The 26,435-nt window shown below is 39.3% G+C and overlaps 1 protein-coding gene and 1 non-coding gene across 2 annotated transcripts; both read right to left on the minus strand.

Annotated features, from left to right (window-relative positions):
- Window positions 1-1,031: 1,031 nt before the first annotated feature.
- LOC125239545 (zinc finger protein 345-like) lies at window positions 1,032-24,441 on the minus strand. Its single transcript, XM_048147160.1, has 14 exons — window positions 24,259-24,441; window positions 22,470-22,604; window positions 20,899-21,369; window positions 19,516-19,659; window positions 18,706-18,849; window positions 17,133-17,260; window positions 15,181-15,394; window positions 12,699-12,799; window positions 10,817-10,913; window positions 9,557-9,724; window positions 9,306-9,419; window positions 7,542-7,643; window positions 2,557-2,652; window positions 1,032-2,159 (listed from the first exon to the last, which is right to left on the minus strand). Exons 1-14 carry the CDS (start codon window positions 24,385-24,387, stop codon window positions 2,019-2,021), a joined length of 2,184 nt encoding a protein of 727 aa, XP_048003117.1. The 5' UTR covers window positions 24,388-24,441; the 3' UTR covers window positions 1,032-2,018.
- On the minus strand, window positions 9,927-10,000 carry Trnas-cga. The gene has a single exon. It is a non-coding gene; the product is annotated as a tRNA-Ser (tRNA).
- Window positions 24,442-26,435: the final 1,994 nt, after the last annotated feature.

Raw genomic sequence — 26,435 nt, forward strand, 5'->3', positions numbered from 1 at the left:
ATTATGTTGTAAGACTTGTACGTAATAAAATTATATTAATCCTAATAATTGTTTAATTATAACTTACTAGCTTTTGCCCGCGGCTTCGCTCGCGTTAAATTTGAAAATTGCAGAATGCTCCATACAAGCTTCCACCCCCCATTTCAGGGAAGTGGGGGTTAGAAAGTGACAAAAAACAACCCCGAACCCTCCTTGGAACTTGTACACTCCTTTTTGCTGTGTACTTAACACAGCAAAAGGGAATGTACAAGTTTTTAATGGGGTGGCAACGCGCATGTGACACTGTTTGAGTTGCAGGCGTCCATAGGTTACGGTGACCGCTTTACATCAGGCGGGCCGTATACTTGTTTGCCACCGACGTAGTATAAAAAAAAAATGCTTCATACAAGTTTCCACCCCCATTTCAGGGAAGTGGGGGGTTAGAAAGTGACAAAAAATAGCCTATGTCACTCTCCATCCCTTCAACCATCTCCACTTACAAAATCCCTTCAGTTGATCGCTCCGTTTTGCCGTGAAAGACGGACAAACAAACAGACACACACACTTTCCCATTTATAATATTACTAGCTTTTTCCCGCGGCTTCGCTCGCGTTAGAAAGAGACAAAAAGTAAACTATGTCACCCTCCATCCCTTCAACTATCTCCACTTAAAAAATCCCGTCAATTCGTCGCTCCGTTTTGCCATGAAAGACGGACAGACAAACAAGACACACACTTTCCCATTTATAATATTAGTATGGATAACCCATCCTACGGAAGATATGGAGTACAAATAAACTTTGAAATAACGATTTTACAGTGAAAGAACGTATCTTAAAGGCCGGCAACGCACCTCCAATACTTCTGGTATTTCGGGTGTCCATGGGCGGCAGTGATCGCTTACCAACAGGCGACCTTTCTGCTCGTTTGCCTCCTATCGCATAAAAATGACAGCAACCGGTTAAAGTGTCGCCACCTGTCGTAGCAATACTAAAAACTTGTTGTCTTGACTACTACTTATAGGGATAAATAATAAGGAAAAATACTTTAAATCATTTATTTAGATACATTTGCGCATGTTTAAACTAAATACTAAGACTGTACATTTAAAATAATGTCCAATCGCTCTGATATTGAAGTAAAAAGGGTACAGTTTGCCTTATTATTATTGCACTCATGTTATGTATACACTGAAACACTCCTAATTTATTCATCAATAATATTGCGAGCCGCACAGCGGGTAGGAATGTAGTGCGTTCTAGCCCTAAAAATATTATATTAAGCAGAAACGTATATGAGTATTATTTTTATTTATTTGTTAGCCTGTTGTGTCCCACTGCTGGGCAAAGGCCTCCCTCTCTTTCTTCCACGCTTCTCGGTTTAAGGCAATGTTCGGCAATGAGTAATAACACAAAATTTAAATTTATGAAAAACTCCTACTTGAACACGGTTTGAATCTTGCCATAGCTGTGACTTTTAGCATTAATTTACAAAAAAATATTAAGCCCTTATCAAAACGTAGGGAAGGGCTGGCAATAAAAGCTTTGAATGATTCACGGTTATTTTCATTGGACTTAAATTGACCGGGATATCCACCCGCTTTCGTCAGTTTTCCGTGATCATGATGCATGCAGCTGCGTCGAAATATCGGGAGCTCGACAAAAATCAAAAAGGTAATCACGGTCTATATCCCGGTCAATATAAGTCTAACGGCTGGCAATATTCGTCGTTGAAGTTTCTGTTGCAAATATTATACATAAATATGGTTTTATTGCTACATAAATCCTGTTTCGTGACAACCACGCGGGTTTCATCTTCATATACAGCTATCACACTCGTATGTTTTCTCACCTGTGTTACTACATGTCTATTGGCACGACGTATGCTAATGTCTCCGTTGCCACCTCCAGCCTCGTCACCGGCATCGCGGAGGTGGTTTCAGCTTCATGTGCACGTATTTGACGTGCGTGGCAAGCGAAGGTTTTACAGCGATCACACTCTTATGTTTTCTCCTCTGTGTTACTGCACATCTATTGGCACTACGTAGGCTGGTGTCTCCGGCGTCGCGGTGGCGGCTTGAGCTTCATGTGCACGTATTTGACGTGCGTCGCGAGCGAGCCCGACTGCGTGAAGGTTTTACTGCATATGTGGCATGAGAATGGTTTTTCACCTGTGTGTACCTGTTTCATTGAAAATTGTTAAGGCGTTGGTATTAATGGGGTATAAAATTTTGTCGTCGATAAAAAAATACATATTTGCGGGGTCATCTTTTCTGGAAGACGACAGTTAGTCCGTTTTCACATGATCTGATCCGATATCGGATGTCGGAAGGATTTCAATAGAAAAAATCCAAGATGGCGCCTGTAATATATGGGGCATCAGTCCGAACCGATATCGGAGCAGGCGGCAAATCGTGATGGGTGGCGGAAGAAAGGGGAGGCCTTTGCCTCTTAGGCTAGTAAAAAAAATATGTGAAAACGCACTTACTGCGATAAAACATCTGGGTTTAGCGTTTATAGTGTTTGGTGAGTACTAAATCTTGTAGCGAGGTTTCAAAATTTAAGTTATGTTACTAACCAGTTTATGTTTGTAGATGGAGGATTGGTGGAGGAAGGTCTTCGGGCACAGCGAGCATTGCCAGCGCCGCACGCCCGTATGAGACACCGAGTGGCTCTGCGGATTGAGAGGCAACCTTAAAACCTTATCATTGAAAAATAAGATTACAGTGCTCAATCGATATAGTTACAGTTAGGCACAGCGAGCATTACCAGCGCCGCACGCCCGTTTGAGACACCGAGTGGCTCTGCGGATTGAGAGGCAACCTTAAAACCTTATCATTGAGAAATAAGATTACAAAGTTCAATCGATGACCCGCAGATTTTTCAAAGCTAATCTTTAGTAACATGACATTGCGAGTCAAGATATATGCGTCTTCGTAAATTAAATGATCAATAGTTGAAAAAAATATGGAAGAAATCGCAGATTATCTGGTAGATCTACATTGCTGAGTAGGTTCATGACATATAGTCCATGGGCCAGTGAAGAAGTCGGTATAATTTGGGGGTACTAAGTTTCCTTTTTACAGCAGTTAGGTAGGCCTATAAGGATGTTAAAAAACCATGATTGCCATCTCAAAATGGTAGCTAAACAAAATGGCCGCCAATCCAAGATGGCGGATATTGAGTTTTAAAAAATCGACCACAACTCCAGAAGTATTGGTCCGATTTCATTTTTATTTTTTTTAAACGAAAGCTCTTTTTGTGTACTCAAATATTTGTTATATTCATTGTTTCGATAAATTCAACCATTAGTTAGTAATTAACGAAAAATATAAAAAAAATATCTTTTTTTCTAAGACTTTTTGTCAAAAATCATGTTTCTACAAAATACCTTGCATATTCTAATAAATATTTAAATGCAGAAAAATAGTGCTATTAATTACCTTATAGTTGAGGTCCTATCTCATCACATTAACCTTTTGACCACCATGGGCGGATATGGGCGTCGCTGGAAATGCTTCCTAAGGACGCCAACCATGGCCATCAGTTTTGCCAATTACATTGGGGACCCATGCGGGCCTTCTTAACGCCTAATTTTGCTCAAATAATCGCGATCCACGTCTGTCTGGTATCCGGGGCACGACGTATTCTTTTTCACTATTTGGCGTTTAAAAGGTTAAGCCTAACCCTGATCCGTGTTCGAGAAAACTTATATTTAGTTAAAATAATCCTTGCATACAAAAGGTGAAGAACACACCCAAAAAGAAAAATAGTCTTGAGAAATTCACTATAATGCATTAATAAGGCAAATCTATGGAGTATCCGACTACTAAACAACGTGATATAGGTACCTACCGAATAAACCTTAATTTACGCACAGAAATATATTACTTATTACCGTTAATGTAGATTGTAGAGCCAATATCACCAATATCAAGCCTTCAAGACAATCACAGGTAACAGATTAATTTTCTCCTAATTTTTCGAACTTTTATAGCAGGCATTCCACCTTCAATCACGACTTACGTGCCCTGGTCCGGCCCAAGCCCATTTTAGAGTAGCAATACGATCTCTATAATTCTGACCCGTCGCCGCATCAGCATCATCTCGTTTCGCTTCCATCGTAGAAAGACATACCGAACGTGTTGTGCTCTATACCTCTATGCAACTTTTAGCCTCTTCATTTAGTACATTGTTAGTGTCCACGTCTCGCAAGCTTATGTCACGGTGGGAAGTACCCAGTTACACACTGATCAAACATATTGGTCTCCAGTGACTGGTATCCTTGCCGTTAATACGTCCTTTAGCGTACAAAAGGCATCCAAGTCCTCCGTGTGATCTCCGCCGGCAGCGAGGCCGACCCAAGTCTCTGTATTGTGTTATGGTTCGCCACAACTCGACGTTTTGTGCCTATTTTGCGTGATGTGGGGGATTTAGCTAATCCTGCCAGCTTATCTCCTCGAGAAATCCTATTAGACCTTTAATGTTGAGTAGGAGAACTTTGGAGAGGTCTCTCGGGGATCCGAGATGTTTCTTCCTGTATGGAGCCACTCTGCTCACTCCATCACCAGGTGAGAGGCACCCTCGTCACAGGGGAATGTTCATAGCATCTGTTATGAAAATATGTTTGTTAAGTAGTCTACGATCTGTTCTGACATTGGTTACCATTCTCAGGCGGACTTTCCCTAGTTGAAGGAGCGTCTTTGTGAGTTTTCCATTGATGCTAGGCTTGGCTTGTTTGACTGCAGCATTTGATCTGGTTTTGCCAGTGTGCTGTGTGTAGTTTCATATTGAGCATACCTTGCTGAAGGACATCGGGAGAATCGGCAGTCGACCCCAGCTGCCTGGCCAGCTCGTAGGCCGCATCATCACCTCGACATCCACTGTGTCCTTTGGTCCATTGAAGGATGATTTTGTTATTATGACTTACCTCCGTTAGTCGTTTATGGCATTCCTTAACCCAACCTTTATTTGTTGTTCCGGATAACGTATCTTCTGTAGGCCTAGCACATGATGGCCGCGGGAGTATGTCGCCGCGAGATAGATGACACGTCTTTGTCTAATTGTATTAATGACATAAGGACGGGTAGTCTATCTCGCGGCGACATACTCCCGCGGCCATCATGTGCTAGGCCTGCTGTTACTTGTTATAAAGGCTGAAATATGGAGCTTTGGATAAGTCTGTCCTTGCCGTAACTTTCAATTTGTACATACCTCTATATGTTTAACTACTTTGACCCAACACTCACCGACGGCATACAGTTCCTCCAGCATCTGACGGGGAACATGTGCTTCTTTGAAGATGACGATGTTATCCGCATATCGAAGATAATTGAGGCATACATTTATACATCTATCATCCCTATTGAGGCTTTTATAAATGCCTACCTGTTTAAAAAGTTGGCCAGATTGCATAACCCCGGAGTTACTCGCTACTAATTAAGATTCGTCGATACGGGTGCTAACTTTTCTTCTGATTCAATAGCAGGTAGCATAGAAACATTCACATTTTGGTACACCTTTTATGAAAATTCAACTCACGTGAGTAGGTAATTAAAACGTCTGTTATTAACGTCTTCTAACGTTTTTCGTTCGGTAATGACGAACAATACATGTTAATAATATTTGGCTCTACTTTAAGCGGTGATATTTGTCTCAAAGTTTGTCCATCCGGTATTTAACGGCTTCGTTGTTTAGTAATCGGTAAAATATAGGTAAGAAATATCTATTAATTCTGTACTAAAGAACATTTCTAAAGTTTGCCCGAATTCTGGGGGTGCTCTTCACTAACCCGCTCGTGCGTAGGTTTTTTTTTTCAAATCTGAGAGTCCTTGAATGCGGAACGATTTTCAATCCGGAATACGATCTAACCCTTATACGCAAGATGATGACGGAGTATTCCGTCTCCCAGGCACAATCGCAACAGAATTGCATTGCGAATTCGCGAATATATGAGCGTAATTAGGCATTACGGAGTCCCAATTTTATTTCATTTGGCATCCGTATCGTTGGCGTCCTTGGCAAGAATTTCCGGTGACCACCGTGGCCGTCCGTGGCGGTCAAAAGGTTAATGGTTCTACAGTCTCGACACATGTTAGTCATATACCTAGTACACTTAAATACTTAATTTTCATCATTGAGGTGTGTTGCACATATGGTATCTAAACAAATTTTATCCTAGTACTATCGAATATCTACAAACTCATGGATACTATCATGTTCTATTAACATAAACTATTATTCTAATTGTACAATTGCTAAAATAAACTAAAAACAGCATATTTGTACTCTACAACATCTTTTAGTACTGTATGCACCCCAACTGCACACATCTTTTAGTACTGTATGCACTCCAACCTGAAGCTTTTAGTACTGTATGCACAACGGTGAATTTCAACGAAGGCAGCTTTAAATTTAGCCTCTATGTGTTTTTGTAAATTAAATATGTATCTTTTATACATCAAATTAAAGGTGATTAATGGCACTATTTTTCTGCATTTAAATATTTATTAGAATATGCAAGGTATTTTGTAGAAACATGATTTTTGACAGAAAGTTTTAGAAAAAAATATATTTTTTTTATATTTTTCGTTAATTACTAACTAATGGTTGAATTTAGCGAAACAATGAATATGACAAGTATTTAAGTACAGAAAAAGAGCTTTCGTTTAAAAAAAATAAAAATGAAATCGGACCAATACTTCTGGAGTTATGGTCGATTTTTTAAAACTCAATATCCGCCATCTTGGATTGGCGGCCATTTTGTTTAGCTACCATTTTGAGATGGCAATCATGGTTTTTTAACATCCTTATAGGCCTACCTAACTGCTGTAAAAAGGAAACTTAGTACCCCCAAATTATACCGTTTGGCAAAATTAGACCAGCTGGCCCATGGACTAATATCGGAGGTGTGGATTTTTCCTTAAATAAACAAAATTAAAATTTTGAAAAACCCCGACATGGTGGACCGATTTCCACTATACATGGCTAAGAACACTCCCGACTAATTCTGCTTAAAAAATCTTAATCGGTTCATCCGTTCAGGAGCTACAATGCCATAAACAGACAGACACGTCAAAGTACACCCCGTCGTTTTTGCGTCGGGGGTTAAAAATAGTGTTCATTAACGCAATACAATATTCTAAGCTAAGACTTACATAATCCCATATTCTGAGACCCTGGTCACATCTCGGACACTGGCGATCAAATATATGAAAGAGGCGCGTTCCTAGCACACAGTCTAAGCTCGTGTACGTGAACGCGTACTATGCTTGTATGAGTGCTGACAGGTCGACTGTTTGCGTTTTTGACAGGCGGTAACTGTAAGGTAACCGAGAGGGGGTGGGCGGCAGTTTCAGCGGGGAGCGGAAGTGGCATACGATAGTACTCTTTATTATACTGTGCCCTGTAGGCCTAGCACATGATGGCCGCGGGAGTATGTCGCCGCGAGATAGACTACCCGTCCTTATGTCATTAATACAGTTAGAAGAAGACGTGGCATCTATCTCGCGGCGACATACTCCCGCGGCCATCATGTGCTAGGCCTACTGGTCGAGAACGAACCTGTAGCGCGGCGGGAGTCATGTAGCTTTTCGGACACGACGGACATTTGTACGGCCTTTCCCCTGTGTGCGTGCGCTGGTGGTACTTCAACCATGTGGAGCTCTGTAAAAGGTACAAAAATATAAGCTCGTGGGTCGTTGACAGTTCGTACAATTACAAAAAAATTAGGCAAAGTTATTTTGTTGTTTTTTTAGGGTTCCGTACGTCAAAAAGGAAAAACATAACCCTTATAGGATCACTCATGCGTCTGTCTGTCTGTCACCGTCAATTTTCTCCAAAACTACTAAACCGATTAACTTGAAAGGCACGCATATGTTAATCTGTAACCCAAAGACGGGCATGTAATTTAGATTGAGAAAATTTAGTTATAGGGGCCACATTTGGGGGGTAAAGTTAAACTTTATAATCAAAGTTTTTTGAATTATATTGTGTTACATATCAAATGAAAGAGCTTTTTATAAGTGTTTCAAAAATATATCATACACGAAAGAAAAAAAGGACATGGCCCAGTGGCGGCCGAGTTGGGAATCGAAACCGGGTCTTCAGCTTACGCGGCCAACGTCATTACCATTAGACCACCCGTCCGCCGTGTAGGATATCTATTTCAATTTATAATTTATATATAGTAGTGTGACTACTTGAAAAACGACAAATCAAAAAAATATTCAATAAAATAATTTGATCTGTTCCCTAGTTGAGAATGTTTTTCAAATTTTTTGCCAATATTTGGGTGAATCAACATTTTCCTGCCTGTTATTGCCATGGTTACGGTCCCCTGAGTCACGCCGGTTTTATACAAAATTATGCTACTGAAATTACGCAAGCATGCATGTATGTTTGTAGGTAGCAAATTAAGGAAAGGGCTTGTTAACACCAGAAAAAACGCATGTTTGCATAGTTTAAGTAGCATAAATTTGCATAAAACCAGCGTGACTCGGGAGACCGTAACCATGGTGATAACAGGCAAGAAAAAGTTGGTTCACCCATTTCATATTTTTCTACGAAAGTTAATACGCACCGGATACCGGACATGCGTCCTCTTCGGGTAGAGATGGTGCTGGTAGAGCCTTCTTGTAACATGTCTGTCTGTCTGTACGCACCGGATACTTCCCGCAAACCTCACAGATCTCAACGCTCTTGATCTGCGTCCGCTTCGGGTAGAGATGGTTCTGGTAGAACCCGCTCTTGTAGCATATCTGTTTGTCTGTCTGTACGTACCGGATACTTCCCGCAAACCTCACAGATCTATAAGATGGTGCTGGTAGAGCCTGCTCTTCTTATAGCATTAAGGGCCATTTTTTTTTTTTCAAAGTTGTCCACCCCACTTTTTTTGTAACATGGGTATTTTTTACGCGATTCATACTCAGAATCGAGAGCTCTTTCGATCCTGATAGGAGAAAAAAAAAATGTCCCAAGATTTCCATAAATTTTTCGTACCTTCCATTCCGTTACCGCTATAAAAAAATGTATGAAAAAGTGGTAACGGAATGGGAAAAAAACCTTGGGACACTTTTTTCTCTTATTAGGATTGAAAGAGCTCGCGATTCTGAGTGAAAAACACATAAGAATTTCCAAATCTAAAAAAAAATGGGGTGGACCACTTTGAAAAAAATGGCCCTCGTCTGTCTGTCTGTCTGTACGCACCGGATAGCCCTTCCCGCACACCTCACAGATCTCCTCAACGCGCTTGATCTGCGTCCTCTTCGGGTAGAGATGGTGCTGGTAGAGCCCGCTCTTGTAACATGTCTGTCTGTCTGTACGTACCGGATAGCCCTTCCCGCAGACTTCACAGATCTCTTCAACGCGCTTGATCTGCGTCCTCTTCGGGTAGAGATGGTGCTGGTAGAGGCCGCTCTTGTAACATGTCTGTCTGTCTGTCTGTACGCACCGGATAGCCCTTCCCGCACACCTCACAGATCTCCTCAACGCGCTTGATCTGCGTCCTCTTCGGGTAGAGATGGTGCTGGTAGAGCCCGCTCTTCTTATAGCATGTCTGTCTGTCTGTCTGTACGCACCGGATACCCCTTCCCGCACACCTCACAGATCTCTTCAACGCGCTTGATCTGCGTCCTCTTCGGGTAGAGATGGTGCTGGTAGAGTCCGCTCTTCTTCGGCTTTATCTTGAGGTGCACGCGATCCACGTGCGTGCCCAGAGACGACTTGGTCGCGAACGTTTTATCGCACTGGAAATGGAAGGGGCCATTTTTTTACAAGCTTTTATTCAACTTGCCTTGTTAGTATGTTAGTTTGGATGTAGGGAACAAATCAAATTATTTTATCAAATATTATTTGATTTGTTTTTTTTTAAGTAGTAACACTACTATATATAAATTATAAACTGAAATAGATACCATACACTAAAGAAAAAGCGATCAAGCCCACTGGTGGCGAAGCCGGGAATCGAACCCGGGTCTCCAGCTATCGCGGCTGACGTGTTCGACCGCTACACCACCCCGACCGCCCGACCGCCCGGTCGGGGTGGGGGGGGGGGTTCGATTCCCGGCTTCGCCACCAGTGGGCTTGATCGCTTTTTCTTTAGTGTATGGTATCTATTTCAGTTTATAATGTTAGTTTGGGTCAAAAGTTAGAAGCTATCACTTGTTGTTAAGAAACGGGATTTGTGTGTTCGATATCAGATCCTTAGTGTAAGTTAATTTTAAAGCCCGTTTCTCAACAGTCGTGCGACTTTCAATCCGGAGGTCGCAGGTTCGAATCCCGGCTTGTATCAATGAGTTTTTCGAAAGTTATGTGCGAAATGTCATTTGATATTTGCCAGTCGCTTTTCGGTGAAGGAGGAACATCGTGAGGAAACCGGACTAATTACAATAAGGCCTAGTGACCCTTCGGGTTGGAAGGTCAGATGGCAGTCGCTTTCGTAAAACTAGTGCCCAAATCTTGGGATTAGTTGTCAAAGCGGGCCCCAGGCTCCCATGAGCCATGGCAAATGCCGGGATAACGCAAGGAAGGTGATGATTATACCTAGATATTACCTAGATATTTTCCTGCCACGAACGTCGAGTTGTTAGTGCTTGACAAAATAAAAACATCGACCTTTTATCGGTAAATTAAGGTTATTAATTACCCCTAATAAGTTTCAGAAATCTTGTACAATAGGGGTAGGCAGAACACATGAAACTACTGTAATTTATAAGAAAATAATGTAAGTTATCGAAGAACTAAATATTGGAAGGAAATCACTAGTGTCACTTCTTTCGGGCCAGAAAAATATCTAGGTATAGTAATGATGATTCATATCAAACTGGCGGAATACGTACATCGTCGCATTTGTATACCGGCTTGACGTGTGCGCTCTCCGCGTGCGCTGCGAGCTCCTCGCCCGTGTCGAACGCGTCGCCGCACTGCTCGCACGCTCTGAAACATGCGCGCTTTGGAAAATATATCATACTTACACGTACTCACGCCTACATTTCTAAACGGGGTACATTCTTAGTGAGGGTTACTCTCATCTGGCAGAGTACGCTACTTGCCTCCTAGTCAAATCAGCTTCTTTTTAAGAACTGTCAAAACGAATTTGAACGACTTGCTAATATGGAATTTATATGAAATCGAATTGAGTGACGTCACGGTCAACTCAGTTACTTTATATATTTCTACCTGCCTTATTTGACGACCAGTCTGGCTCAGTCGGTAGTGACCCTGCCTGCTGAGCCGCGGTCCTGGGTTCGAACCCCGGTAAGGGCATTTATTTGTGTGATGAGCACAGATATTTGTTCCTGAGTCATGGATGTTTTCTACGTATATAAGTATGTATTTATCTATTTAAGTATGTATATCGTCGCTTAGCACCCATAGTACAAGCTTTGCTTAGTTTAGGGCTAAGTTGATCTGTGTAAGGTGTCCCCAATTTTTTTTTTATTAAATAGAAATTGAATTTAAAAATAACTTCTGTCCATGTTTTTCTAATAATTATCTGATGCTTTATTTCATGCATGATATAAAATATTTTATTTTAACTACAGTAAAGTTCCCTATAATTTTGGTCAGAATCAGAAACACACTTCGCATAAAATGTTTCGTAGAAACACTTTCGGTCGAATGGTCATTTTGCAGAAAACTTAGTTGGCAATATTACTACCACGCATACGACACATTTGGCAGAATATTGTTTAACAGAACATTACTTTGGTCGACTTTGATTTAGCATCATTTTATGTAATATGAATTTGTCCTTTTCAGATACGGAACATATAATGAAGATAACATCCTAACAAATGACACACACACACACACACACACACACACACACACACATACAACCTCACGCATAAACATAATTATTCTCTCTCACACACACTTTCTGACGTGGTGAATGTATAAATTTAAATATCCAATTAGAATTAGTTTTTGCATGTTTAGTTTGTTTAGTTTTAATTTATTTTTAGTATCCAATAGAAAAAAAAATTGTTGTCTTATGCCGCTTATGTAAAATCTTTCTGTTAACCGTACGATTTCCCTCACGGGACAGGCCTAGCCTAGTGTGGGGGTCAGTATAAAATGTAACTTTGTATACCTTAAATTTGGAAATAAACCATTTTTATTTATTTTTATTTATTTATTTTATGTACCATAACAAGAGCAGAATTATGACATGCTATCAAAAAGGAAATAGTCCCAGATTCACCGTTAGGTACGACGACGAGCGAAGCGAGGAGGAGTGTAAGGTGTCTTGCATTCCCAACACGGATGGCTTGCTATCAAAAAGCAATTTATAAGTTTATGCCGCCTAAATATTATCTGCGAAAGTACTATTCGACTAGAAGACTATATTATGCTCATCAACATTATGACAACATATGATTCGGTATTACGAGTATATAAAAACGTTCGAAATGATTTATGCCTAAGCCATAGATTTAGAGATATTAAGCTAGATTGAGTAATCAGGCCAAAAAGTGTGTCCACATGAGAGCATGCACTTACTGACAATGTCAACATTATTCAGTGACGTCATCACTGTCATAAATTGGGGATACCAGTCAATTTTCAAAGTTACTACCAAATATCTACTAATACCCAATTGAAGGTTTTTTTTTAATTAAGCAAATCTTTGATTTATTGACATCAAAATAATGACATTGTAAGTATTTGCCAATTTGCTTTTTAGCATACCTCTCTTCTTCCAGGGTATAAATTTACCTCAATTTGGGGTCGCATCCGTTGGCCGAGTGTTTGACGACCGCGTCCAGGTTCTCAAACTGTACGCCGCACACCGAACACTTCAGCTCTTTGATTGGCATCTGCAACACACAGTTTGGGAACTCTTGAAACCAACAACGAAAAAGAATTTAGTTTATTATATAATATACTCGTATATAAAGATAGATAGACATAAGCCCTCGTTAATTGTGTCATATACTTGAAAATTTGGACCCTTGCCAACGTGACCGAAAGTGCCGCCCACCCGCTCTCGGTTACCTCACAGTTACCGCCTGTCAATAACGCGAACAGTCGACCTGTCATATCTCACTCATACAAGCATGGTACGCGTTCACCTACACGAGCTTAGACTGTGTGCTAGGACCGCGCCTCTTTCATATATTTGATCGCCAGTGTCCGAGGTGTGGTAAGGTGTACTCGGGTAATTCCGAACGTCAAAAACCGTCGGAAAATTCCGAAAAGGGACCATTATTACTATGGAATCAATTATCATTTGAATTTCGGAATTATCCGATTAAAGGCATTACCCGAATACCTTACGGGAGTAGAACAATGAGCTGACCTTCCTATGAGCCATGGTCTTGTGCTGCTGCAGCCCGCACTTCCCGATAAAGGTCTCTCCACACACGTCGCACGCGCCGCCGGACGCGTTCTCTAAAGGGTGCTGCACACGAACGTGCGTGTTGAACGTCGTCTTCTTCTTGAACTACATCTTTTATATTCTAAAGGCTTGCAATAGTTGCACCCTAGTGACTTAGTTTCCCCTTTTTTTGTAATGTAGTTATTTTTTACTTTAAATTTAGTGTTTTAGGCTAGAAATTGTACATACACACATCACCTATTTACATCTGTCACAATTTCCCTTCGTCTGTTAAAAATACTATAGTATACGTGATTTTTTTAGTTTTTTTCTTTTAAGTTGGTGTGTTTAATAACTTTTTTTTTTTCAAAAAAATTGAGATTTTTTTAGCGACAAATTAGTCTAGAATCTTGGTTTTTGGTGTTTTATAATTGCTTTTTTTCAAAGATTTTTTATGCTTATTTAATAAATATGTCAGTGTTTACGGAACTTTGGTATTCAAATTGAAGTTTTTATTAAAATTTTTACTAAACTATTATTTAATTATTTTTTTTGTATATTTTACTAAACTTTTATTTAATTTTTTTTTGTATAATTCGTTTTATTTTATTAAAATCGTTTTGTTATGTATATCGTACTAACCTTCCTATGAGCCATGGTCTTGTGCTGTTGCAGCCCGCGCTTCCCGATAAAGGTCTCTTCACACACGTCGCACGCGCCGCCAGACGCGTTCTCTAAAGGGTGCTGCACACGAACGTGCGTGTTGAACGTCGTCTTCTTCTTGAACTACATCTTTTATATTCTAACGGCTTGCAATAGTTGCACCCTAGTGACTTAGTTTCCCCTTTTTAGGGTTCCGTAGTCAACTAGGAACCCTTATAGTTTCGCCATGTCTGTCTGTCCGTCCGTCCGTCCGTCCGTCCGTCCGTCCGTCCGTCCGTCCGTCCGCGGATAATCTCAGTAACCGTTAGCACTAGAAAGCTGAAATTTGGTACCAATATGTATATCAATCACGCCAACAAAGTGCAAAAATAAAAAATGGAAAAAAAATGTTTTATTAGGGTACCCCCCCTACATGTAAAGTGGGGGCTGATATTTTTTTCATTCCAACCCCAACGTGTGATATATTGTTGGATAGGTATTAAAAAATGAATAAGGGTTTACTAAGACCGTTTTTTGATAATATTAATATTTTCGTAAATAATCGCTCCTAAAGGAAAAAAAAGTGCGTCCCCCCCCCTCTAACTTTTGAACCATATGTTTGAAAAATATGAGAAAAATCACAAAAGTAGAACTTTATAAAGACTTTCTAGGAAAATTGTTTTGAACTTGATAGGTTTAGTAGTTTTTGAGAAAAATACGGAAAACTACGGAACCCTACACTGAGCGTGGCCCGACACGCTCTTGGCCGGTTTTTTTGTAATGTAGTTATTTTTTACTTTAGATTTAGTGTTTTAGGCTAGAAATTGTACATACACACATCACCTATTTACATCTGTCACAATTTCCCTTCGTCTGTTAAAAATACTATAGTATACGTGATTTTTTTAGTTTTTTTCTTTTAAGTTGGTGTGTTTAATAACTTTCTTTTTCAAAAAAATTGAGATTTTTTTAGCGACAAATTAGTATAGAATCTTGGTTTTTGGTGTTTTATAATTGCTTTTTTTTTTAGATTTTTTATGCTTATTTAATATGTCAGTATTTACGGAACTTTGGTATTCAAATTGGAGTTTTTATTAAAATTGAAATTAACATTTTTGTATATTTTAATAAACTTTTATTTAAATTGTTTTTTTTTTTACTAAACTTTTATTTACTTTTTTTTTGTATATTTTTCTAAACTTTTATTAATATCGTTTTTTTTTAGTATATTTAACTAACCTTCCTGTGAGCCATGGTCTTGTGCTGCTGCAGCCCGCGCTTCCCGATAAAGGTCTCTCCACACACGTCGCATGCGCCGCCGGACGCGTTCTCTAAAGGGTGCTGCACACGAATGTGCGTGTTGAACGTCGTCTTCTTCTTGAACGTGAGACCGCAGTATTTGCACTCGAACGTTTTGCCTGAGTGGAAGTCGGAATGCATCATCGCCATGCCTCTGTGAATAAGTAGTATAAATAAATAAATATTATAGGACATTCTTACACAGATTGACTGAGGTCCACGGTAAGCTCAAGAAGGCTTGTGTTGTGGGTACTCAGACAACGACACTTATAGTATACAGATACATAGAAAGCATCCATGACACAGGAACGAATCGTCACTACTTTTAAAAAATCTCGTATCTCACGCTGTTCCTCAAAGTTAAAACGCAGTAAGTCTATATGCATTCCATACATACTTACTACAATTTTCTTTTCATTGACAGACGGAGATACAAGTTTTTTTTTAAAGTAGTGACGAAATACCTGTGCTCATCACACATGCAAGTGCCCTGACCAGGAACCCGAGACTAGGTTGTTTAGTGACGAGAACACAGTTTACAAAAGTGTGTGTACATACTATAAGTCGCATGTTTGTTGCCCACGTGGTATTGTTAGTACTTAGTCTGTGCTCACATGTGTCTAGGTTGTCGCTGACATGAAATACATATGTAACTCCGTATAGACGGATAGTCTACTAAAAAAACGTACCTCAAAGCCACAGAGAAAAAGGTACGGCGATTTAGACGGCGTCACACCTTTGGAAAACGCTCAGCTAGATGGCTCTAATATTAATATTTGACATTTTTACACATAACAAGCTAACAATATGGTCCAAATTGTCAAAACTGAGGTTCAAAAGTTTTAAGCCTGTGTCGAGAGATTACACATTTTACTTTGACAGGAACTCTCTATAATACTCGATCCTCTTTGCTGACGTCGAGTGACCAAACGAGTAGAGTGTGTGTTTCACGAGTCGCAATCGGGTCCCATGCTTGTCGCTCACCTGTGTCTAGTGACGAGGGGACAGAGCTTGCATATGAACTTGAGTGTGTGCGTTTCCATGTGACGTCGCGTGTTTGTCGCTCAAGTGTGTCTTTTGTCGCTCACCTGTGTCTAGTGACGAGGGGACAGAGCTTGCATATAAACTTGAGTGTGTGCGTCTCCATGTGTCGTCGCAAGTGTGTCGGGTGCTTGTCGCTCACGTGTGTCTGTTGTCGCTCACCTGTGTCTAGTGACGAGGGGACAGAGCTTGCATATAAACTTGAGTGTGTGCGTTTCCATGTGACGTCGCAAGCGTGTCGCGTGTTTGTTGCTCACGTGTGTCTGTTGTCGCTCACCTGTGTCTAGTGACGAGGGGACAGAGCTTGCATATAAACTTGAGTGTGTGCGTCTCCATGTGTCGTCGCAAGTGTGTCGGGTGCTTGTCGCTCACGTGTGTCTGTTGTCGCTCACCTGTGTCTAGTGACGAGGGGACAGAGCTTGCATATAAACTTGAGTGTGTGCGTTTCCATGTGACGTCGCAAGCGTGTCGCGTGTTTGTTGCTCACGTGTGTCTGTTGTCGCTCACCTGTGTCTAGTGACGAGGGGACAGAGCTTGCATATGAACTTGAGTGTGTGCGTCTCCATGTGACGTCGCAAGCGTGTCGCATGCTTGTCGTTCACGTGTGTCTGTTGTCGCTCACCTGTGTCTAGTGACGAGGGGACAGAGCTTGCATATGAACTTGAGTGTGTGCGTTTCCATGTGTCGTCGCAAGCGTGTCGCGTGCTTGTTGCTCACGTGTGTCTGTTGTCGCTCACCTGTGTCTAGTGACGAGGGGACAGAGCTTGCATATGAACTTGAGTGTGTGCGTTTCCATGTGTCGTCGCAAGCGTGTCGGGTGCTTGTTGCTCGCGTGTGTTGATGTTGCTCACCTGTGTCTAGTGACGAGGGGACAGAGCTTGCATATGAACTTGAGTGTGTGCGTTTCCATGTGTCGTCGCAAGCGTGTCGGGTGCTTGAAACGCGCGAAACAGAGATGACACTCGTTGGAACCCATTATCTGAAATGTAACTAATGTAAGTAATAAGTAAAACTTATTTTTTATCATACAGAAACGTCTGCGAGCGATACTACATAATTTTAAATTACAGGAAAAATAGAAAAAAATATATTCTTCAATAAGATGACGACGGATTAAGAATTTCACCACCCCCTTCCTTCCCGTGGGTGTCGTAGAAGTCGACTGTGGGATATGGGTTAAATTGTGGTGTAGGCGAGGCTGGCAACCTGTCACTGCAATGTCACAATTTGGATTTCTTTCAACCCTTTTTTGCCAAGAGTGGCACTGACACTTAGTAGTTCATGTGCTCTGCCTACCCCTTTATGGGCTACAGGCGTGATTATATGTATGTATATGTATGAAAATTAACTTCAATGTTAAAATCTTCATTCACCATTGAAATTCATTCAGTCGTTTTTCATTTGTTCATACATAAAGGGCCAGTTGCATCGACCACATTTGACAGACACATCATCGTCACGCAGCAGACGACTATGGAACTTTCCATACAATAAAATTTAACGAAAGCTTTAACGGTGACAGACCCCACTTTTTTGGTTGTCCACCTCACTTTTTTTGTAACATGAGTACTTTTTACGCGATTCATACTCAGAATCGCGAGCTCTTTCGATCCTGATAGGAGAAAAAAAATGTCCCAAGATTTCTATACATTTTTTCGAACCTTCCATTAAAAAAAAATCTATTGCCACATCTTAATACTAAGCCATTCCGTTACCGCCATACAACATGTATGAAAAAATGGTAACGGAATGGGTAAAAAACCTTGGGACACTTTTTTTCTTCCATTAGAATTGAAAGAGCTCGCGATTCTGAGTGGAAACCACATAAAAATTTCCAAATCCAAAAAAAAGTGGGGTGGACAACTTTGAAAAAAACAGGCCAAGAGCGTGTCGGGCCACGCTCAGTGTAGGGTTCCATAGTTTTCCGTATTTTTCTCAAAAGCTACTGAACCTACTCGTATCAAGTTCAAAACAATTTTCCTAGAAAGTCTTTATAAAGTTCTACTTTTGTGATTTTTTTCATTTTTTTAAACATATGGTTCAAAAGTTAGAAGGGGGGAGACGCACTTTTTTTCCTTTAGGAGCGATTATTTCCGAAAATATTAATATTATCAAAAAACGATCTTAGGAAACCATTATTCATTTTTAAATACCTATCCAACAATATATCACACGTTGGGATTGGAATGAAAAAAAAAATCAGCCCCCACTTTACATGTAGGGGGGGTACCCAAATAAAACATTTTTTTCCATTTTTTTATTTTTGGACTTTGTTGGCGTGATTGATATACATATTGGTACCAAATTTCAGCTTTCTAGTGCTAACGGTTACTGAGATCATCCGCGGACGGACGGACAGACAGACATGGCGAAACTATAAGGGTTCCTAGTTGACTACGGAACCCTAAAAAATGGCCCTAGTACCGGGTCGTGCACTTTCTGGTGGTTCTCAAACGTGGCTTCAGAGAGGAAGCCCTTGTGGCACTTGCCGCAGCGCAGCAGCGCGCGCAAGTAGTTGGCCGACTGCTTCCGCGCTGCCATGCCACGTTGTCGCTTCTCTCCGCTCACCTGATTCATTCATTATTCACTCATTCATTCAGTCATTTATGCAAAGTCATTCATTCAGTCTTAATAATTTATTTATTTATTTAAACTTCATTGCACAGTAAAAAAAATGTACAAAAGGCGAACTTAATGCCAGAAGGCATTCTCTACCAGCTAACCTTTGGGCCAAACAGAAATCTATAAGAGCTGTAATAATGTCATTCAGTATTGAAAATATAATTCATCCATTCAATCGTTCAATCATCAGTTCAAGAAAGTATTTCATTAATTCTGTCCTAAAAACTTCACTCATTCACTGTCTAATAAACTTCATTCACTTAAGTGTTCTGTCTTAAGAGTTTCATTCGCTATTTCAATCTTAGGAGTTTCATTTACTTATCTGATCATTGTAAAATCCTTCATTTATTCATTCAGTCGTTCTACATTAATTAATTCTTGAGAATACCGGGCAAAGTGGAGAAGGCTGAGCAGGAAAGCGGACCCTGGCGCTAGGCCGGGAAAATAGGTTGAAGAAGAAGATTCTAATAAGGACTCAACCATCTAATAAGACACTAACAGGCAACATGTGTAAAAATCAACACTTCGGTCAGTACTGACATTGGCAAATTCCCCCTGTGCAAATTGGGAGGGAGTACAAACAGAGTTGAAAAAAAAAACAACAGGTTGTACCGGGTCGTGCACTTTCTGATGGTTCTCAAACGTGGCTTCAGAGAGGAAGCCCTTGTGGCACTTGCCGCAGCGCAGCAGCGCGCGCAAGTAGTTGGCAGATTGCTTGCGGGCCGCCATGTCAAGTTGTTGCTCCTCTTCGCTCACCTGATAAAGTTTTCTTGTTTGAAAATGTCAAAAATGTATTAACCCCCGACGCAAAAACGGGATGTTATAAGTTTGACGTGTCTGTCTGTGGCATCGTAGCTCCCGAACCGATTTGGATTTAGTTTTTATTGTCTGAAAGCTGAGTAAGAGCACAGAATATATAATAGTACAAGTACAGAAGGCTCACTCCTTTGATTTTCACAAAATGCCGCCGTTCTTAATTCTTACCTACATTAACAAGCGGACCGCACGCGGGCAGCCGACATTGAATTTTATTACGCCGTGCGAAGGTCGTCGCCACTGAATGGGCCGCGAACTCGCGGCCCCCGCCTTGTACTTGTAGCGCGGCGATAGCGTCGCGGAGTGAGCCGCCCCTGGTAAGAGTGTTCTTAGCCATGTTTATGAAAATCAGTCTACTATGTCGCGGTCGGAGGTTTTTAATTTTTTTTTTGTGAATTCAACTTTTACCTGTCTATTTCCGTATGTATAGAAGGGGACGCATCGCATAAAGGGGGAGGGGGGGCTGGCCTAGGCCGAGTCATCAAACCCTATGCGAACTGACAGAAAACTGTTCGAACTTATTCTCTGTATAATAAATATCGTCACTACTTTAAAAAAACTTATCCCCTTCGTCAATGAAAAGTAAATTGTAGTATGTATGTAATTCATATCGACTTACTGCGTTTTAACTTTGAGGAGCAAAGTGAGATACGAGATTTTTTAAAAGTAGTGACGATATTACATTGTGCAATTGATAGAGATTTTTTTTTTTTATTATAAATGGGCTTACTCTTGACCACAGACTAGCCAAAGGCAAAGACGTGGCCTACGATATTTCGCGCGTTTGCATTTTTGTTCTGCATTACCCATTTGAATCGAACCCACAATCAAAGTTTTGTTCATACCATTCCTGCCGGCTTTCGTGAAATAATTTGTAGAATTCTAAAACATCTTAATAGACTAATAACCTAACCACAAAATCAAAATTTTGAAAAAACCCCCGACCGCGACATAGTAGACCGATTTTCATGAAACATGGCTAAGAACACTCCCGACTTACTCAGCTTTCAGACAAAAAAACTAAATTCAAATCGGTTCATCCGTTCGGGAGCTACGATGCCACAGACAGACACACACACAGACAAACAGACAGACACACACACAGACAGACACGTCAAACTTATAACACCCCGTCGTTTTTGCGTCGGGGGTTAAAAATGACCGTAATCATCAACTCACCTTAACTATACTGATATTATATTTATTCTCAAACTTAACATAGTCGTCTTCGCAACTGAAAAACCTTTTGAATCCCTTCTTCTTTCTCTTATAAGTCTCTGTTTTATCTTCTATCTCATTCTCTTTCATTTTCCTTTTTTTAATAGTTATTTTTGCTACTTTTTTAACATTTTTACTCTTTTTAACATCTTTGACTACTTTCCGTTTTCTTAATATTTTCTTCGGTGGTTCTTTTTCAGGAGATATTCGTTTCTCTATTTGTTTTAATGGTATATCATAATCGTCATCTAAATCATGATCATCATTGAAAACATCATCTACTATAGGTGGTTCATTGTCTTTAAATTCTATGTATTCTTTATGGTCTTCGTCATATATGATTTCTATTGGTTGGTCTCGATTGTTTATGGCTAGGTGCAGTGAGAGCTGGTTGGATATTCTGTCTATGGTCCGTATGATGTCTGTTGTTAACTGTAAAGAAAAGTTTTTAAAAGAAAAATTAATCGATATCCTTGCTAGACATGTAAATTTTCACAGAATGTTAAGAACACATTTCTATTAACATAAATTTTGTTCTAATAACCCAGGTACAATAGTGTGTCTGACTAAATTTGTTTTTGATTTGGCCAAACCAAAAGTATAATTCTATGTAACTAAAAAAAATATCCCAGGGGGTGGTGAAATTCTTAACCTGTCAAGAATTTCACCACCCCCTTTCTTCCCGTGGGTGTCGTAAAGGCGACTGTGGGATATGGGTTAAATTGTGGTGTAGGCGAGAGGCTGGCAACCTGTCACTGCAATGTCACAGTTTCGTTTTTCTGTCAACCCCTTATTTGCCAAGAGTGGCACTGAAGCTTTAGTAGTTTCATGTGCTCTGCTCTGCCTACTCTTTCATGGGATACAGGCGTGATTGTATGTATGTAAAATAGTATTTTATACAATCGTGATATAATACAAAGCTATTAAGTCGAGTACCATGTTTAGGTCACGAAGCTTGCTGAGTGGCCTAATAGTACGGTACGAGAGTGAAAAGCTTAATTATATCACTATTGTATACAATACTTTTTCTACGAGTCATCGTCTTCATCATCAATGGACGGAAATATCACCATTCATGCAAGTTAAAATTAATGTTAATAGAGTCACCGATGTATCAACATCGAATTACCTAGCAACCAATTGTTTGTAATAACCGTCTCTGATTGGCCGATAATGCGACAGATAAAAAAAAATGTGTTTCAGATGCAGGAAAATTTGCCAGGTATCGCAAATTAGTATAGAAATTGTATGAAGTTCTATTTTTGAAATTATTACAGTTGACTAAAGTCAACTATAATGAGCTTATTATAATTGAGTTGGAACTGCCACAGAGTATCCAACACTGAAAAGTTAGCACTTATAGTTTAGTCTGTGGTGTCCTAATTGACAGATTACAGTCGACAAGTAGAAAACAAAATCATAGACACTTTCAAATTATTTTAATTATTGGATAAAATGTCAATAGGCCAATGTTCGCACCAGAAACATAACCAAATCTTTGGATTAGACAATAGAATATTAACTTCACTTACAAATTGTTGGTGAGCCAGCATTTCCTTGAGTAAGTCCTGGGCTCGGTGGCATCGCCCCCGGAGCGCAGAGCTTTTGAGAAGAAGGGCCCGACAGCAGGAGCACACATACTGTGGCAACCCGTCCCACGCTGACAACTAGTGACAAATAGTAAATAAATAGTATAGGATATTCTTACGTTAGTCATTTAAGGGGGCGTCCATTAATCACGTCAGATACAGGGTTGAATTTTTTTTTGGTTGCTACACTGCACTATAGTTTATTTTACTAAACCATGTTTGTACCTATATTTATAGTTTTTATTAAGCATTATTTAAGAGAATTGTGATTGTTTTAATTTTAGACATTTTTCTATGAAATCAATTTACCTATTTATCTTTATAGTTAGTAAACAAGAAATCATATTTCTGCGGTGTTATTTTTATTTTAATTGACTTAACGTCGTAAGGCCCTCCATAGTTAGTTTTCCCATTTTGAATTTGAACCATGTTCTATAAGTAAGTTGGTACGAATTTCGTTTGTTTCAAAAATCAATGTATCAATGGAAATTCTACTTTATTTTGTTCATGAAAGATTCAAATTCGATTGCAACAATATGTACATTGTAATGTACATTGGGCCTTGCGAGGTTAAAATAAACTGTTTCAAAGAGCTGTACACAGTCGGTTACTTTTATTTCTCAAAGATATTTTTTAGTTTGTCCTCGTCACATGTACAATACTCAAGTGCGTAGACGTAGATTCAGGTATTCGAAAAAAATCTACTTAAGTTGGCATAATAATACACATGATATTGTCCAGGAGGGGAGGGAGGGGTCCAAAATAAGCCAAAAACGTATGACGTGATTAATGGACTCCCCCTAATGTAATATTTCTGTAATGTTAGATTGTAACACAAATTAAATATTCTTAATTTTTAGTTTTCAAATCAAATTGTTCTTTTCTTGTTTCCCTTTAATTACTTATGTTTATTACTGTTAATTAGCAACCCAGTATGGAAGTACGGAGTCTCTTGACACAGGTATCTAGTATATTGAACCTCTAGCGGCCCACTACTATATTACATATTTTTAAATTAAAGGAAAAAATGGAAAAATTCACACCTCCGACAGGACTCAAACCTGCGACCCCTGACTTTTTGTAATATTTCAAATTGAACTTTAAAATTGTATACATAAATTTAGAAGAAAAAACATTCTTTACAAATTATAAGTTTTATGTAGTGTTGTGTTCTGATACGCAAATAAATAGAAAATAAAATCATTATATCTTCTTCACTGTGCCATTATATTGCAATTACTAATGAAATAGTACATTTCGATACAAGTGCGAAAAAGAGGAAGTTAGAAAAGAGTGGCGATAAATTAAAACACGTCCGAAGGGAGTGTTTTAAATCGACACGAGTTACGAATTTCTTTTTCGCACGTGTATCGTACGACGTTTTCCAGTACAGATGGTGTTTTTTTACGCACTAGTGCGAGACGTCGTTCATTATATGCTAGGTCGAAACTTCGGAGGGCCATCTGTACTGAAAAACGTCGTACGATACACGTGCAAAAAAGAAATTCATAACTCGTGTCGATTTAAAACACTCCCTTCGGTCGTGTTTTAATTTATCGCCAGTCGTTTCGAACTTCCTTTATTACGAACTTGTATCGTAATGTACTAATTTTGAATATGAACTAAATGTTGACGCGACAAACATTGCCTGTAAACATTATATACATCAAAAAATATAGATCAGGATACCTACTTTTTTCACGCATACCATATTAACAAGTACTGTATTTACCGTTGTCCCCATCACACCAGCAAAAGTTTCTTCGAGTTGGTGTTCGTATATTCCAAACAGTTTAATATCCGTCGCGAGACAAATACGACATGCTAGCAGATATGAATATTCTGTCTTGATTTCAGCCATTTTATGAATAAAACACTAGCTCATTTTATTGAAATTTGTTAATTAAACAGAATAAATCACTGTTTTATTTCGAAATTATAGTAAACTTTATCATTACAGCAGCAATTACAACACAGAGCATTTCTTTTGACAGTCACGTTCCGGTATTTGCAGATTACGTAAACATAATTTTATAACTCACGGTGTAACCTTCTTGCTTCTTCCACTATTATAAAGTGTATGTTGGTTTGGCAAGCAAGCTAATATATAAAACAAACACATTCGCATCTACCTGACTTGAAGGCTTATTTTAATGTTGCCAGCAACGGATATTAATATTCTATCATTATATAGAGAGAAACTATAAAAGAGCATTTGATTCGTGAAAGAAGGTTTTTTTTATTTCATTAAGATATCTTTTTCTCGCTTTCACTTACACGGGATAACCTTGGCATGGAATAATCTGTAGAGCCTTTCAAACAGTCCCTAGCTTAAAGCTAGGAACATACTACGCGGACGTCCGTCGTAAATCGACCGCGACCGCGACCGATCAGTGTGCACGGAACAAAACATCCAGCGAGCCAGATTTCGATCGGACGTCCATGCGCTCAAGGCCACGTCCACGTCCGTCGACCTATAGTTTGCACGGTATGTGTAATTTCATTGTCCAGATTCCCGTCCGCGGTCGATTTACGACGGACGTCCGCGTAGTATGTTCCTAGCTTAAACATAGAGTATATTGAATAGATGGGCTTTATACGATTGTGTGCTACATAGATTTAGAATTATTAAACTAGATTGTTTAGTTAGGTCAAAAAGTGTGTCCACATGAGAGGTAATTGTTTGGGCTGGTGTCCCTCTCGCACTTGCTGACAATGTCAACATTATTCAGTGACGTCATCACTGTCATAAATTGGAGATACCAGTCAATTTTCAAAGTTACTACTAAATCTACTAACACCCAATTGAAAGTATTTTTTAATTATACAAATCTTTGATTTACTGGCATTAAAATAATCACATTATAATTATTTTCAATTTTTTTGAAATATGTCGAAACCCTAGTTTGAATATAACATTAAAATAAAATAAGAAGTTATAAAGTCAGGTAATATACAGATAAAAATACTACTAATATGGGAACCTCATTAACACTGGCAACACGTGCGAGAGGGACACCAGCCCAAACCAAAGACCTTTACAGGGGACAGCTCAATCACATTTTTTGCCATACGAAATTAAACCTTATTACTGAAACAAAAAGTCGATCGTATCAGACTAGCGAAAACGGTCCACATGAGAGGGCATTGTTTGGGCTGGTGTCCCTCTCGCACGTGTTGCCAGTGTTAATGAGGTTCCCATATTAGTAGTATTTTTATCTGTATATTACCTGACTTTATAACTTCTTATTTTATTTTAATGTTATATTCAAACTAGGGTTTCGATATATTTCCAAAAATTTGAAAATAATTATAATGTGATTATTTTGATGCCAGTAAATCAAAGATTTGTATAATTAAAAAATACTTTCAATTGGGTGTTAGTAGATTTAGTAGTAACTTTGAAAATTGACTGGTATCCCCAATTTATGACAGTGATGACGTCACTGAATAATGTTGACATTGTCAGCAAGTGCGAGAGGGACACCAGCCCAAACAATTACCTCTCATGTGGACACACTTTTTGACCTAACTAAACAATCTAGTTTTATAATTCTAAATCTATGGGTCCACATGAGAGGGCATTGTTTGGGCTGGTGTCCCTCTCGCACGTGTTGCCAGTGTTAATGAGGTTCCCATATTAGTAGTATTTTTATCTGTATATTACCTGACTTTATAACTTCTTATTTTATTTTAATGTTATATTCAAACTAGGGTTTCGATATATTTCAAAAAATTTGAAAATAATTATAATGTAATTATTTTGATGCCAGTAAATCAAAGATTTGTATAATTAAAAAACACTTTCAATTGGGTGTTAGTAGATTTAGTAGTAACTTTGAAAATTGACTGGTATCCCCAATTTATGACAGTGATGACGTCACTGAATAATGTTGACATTGTCAGCAA

Source organism: Leguminivora glycinivorella, chromosome 25 (assembly GCF_023078275.1).
Source record: "Leguminivora glycinivorella isolate SPB_JAAS2020 chromosome 25, LegGlyc_1.1, whole genome shotgun sequence".
Classification (NCBI taxonomy): domain Eukaryota; kingdom Metazoa; phylum Arthropoda; class Insecta; order Lepidoptera; family Tortricidae; genus Leguminivora; species Leguminivora glycinivorella.

Excerpts from the sequence above, each read along its gene's own strand:
- LOC125239545 (XM_048147160.1), bottom strand. The coding sequence starts at position 24,387 with ATGGCTGAAATCAAGACAGAATATTCATATCTGCTAGCATGTCGTATT. Across the intron at positions 15,395-17,132 it reads CCCCTCGTCACTAGACACAG|AGGCATGGCGATGATGCATT; the intron begins GTGAGCAACATC and ends ACTTATTCACAG. Across the intron at positions 7,644-9,305 it reads TCTGCGGGAAGGGCTATCCG|AGCTCCACATGGTTGAAGTA; the intron begins GTACGTACAGAC and ends TACCTTTTACAG.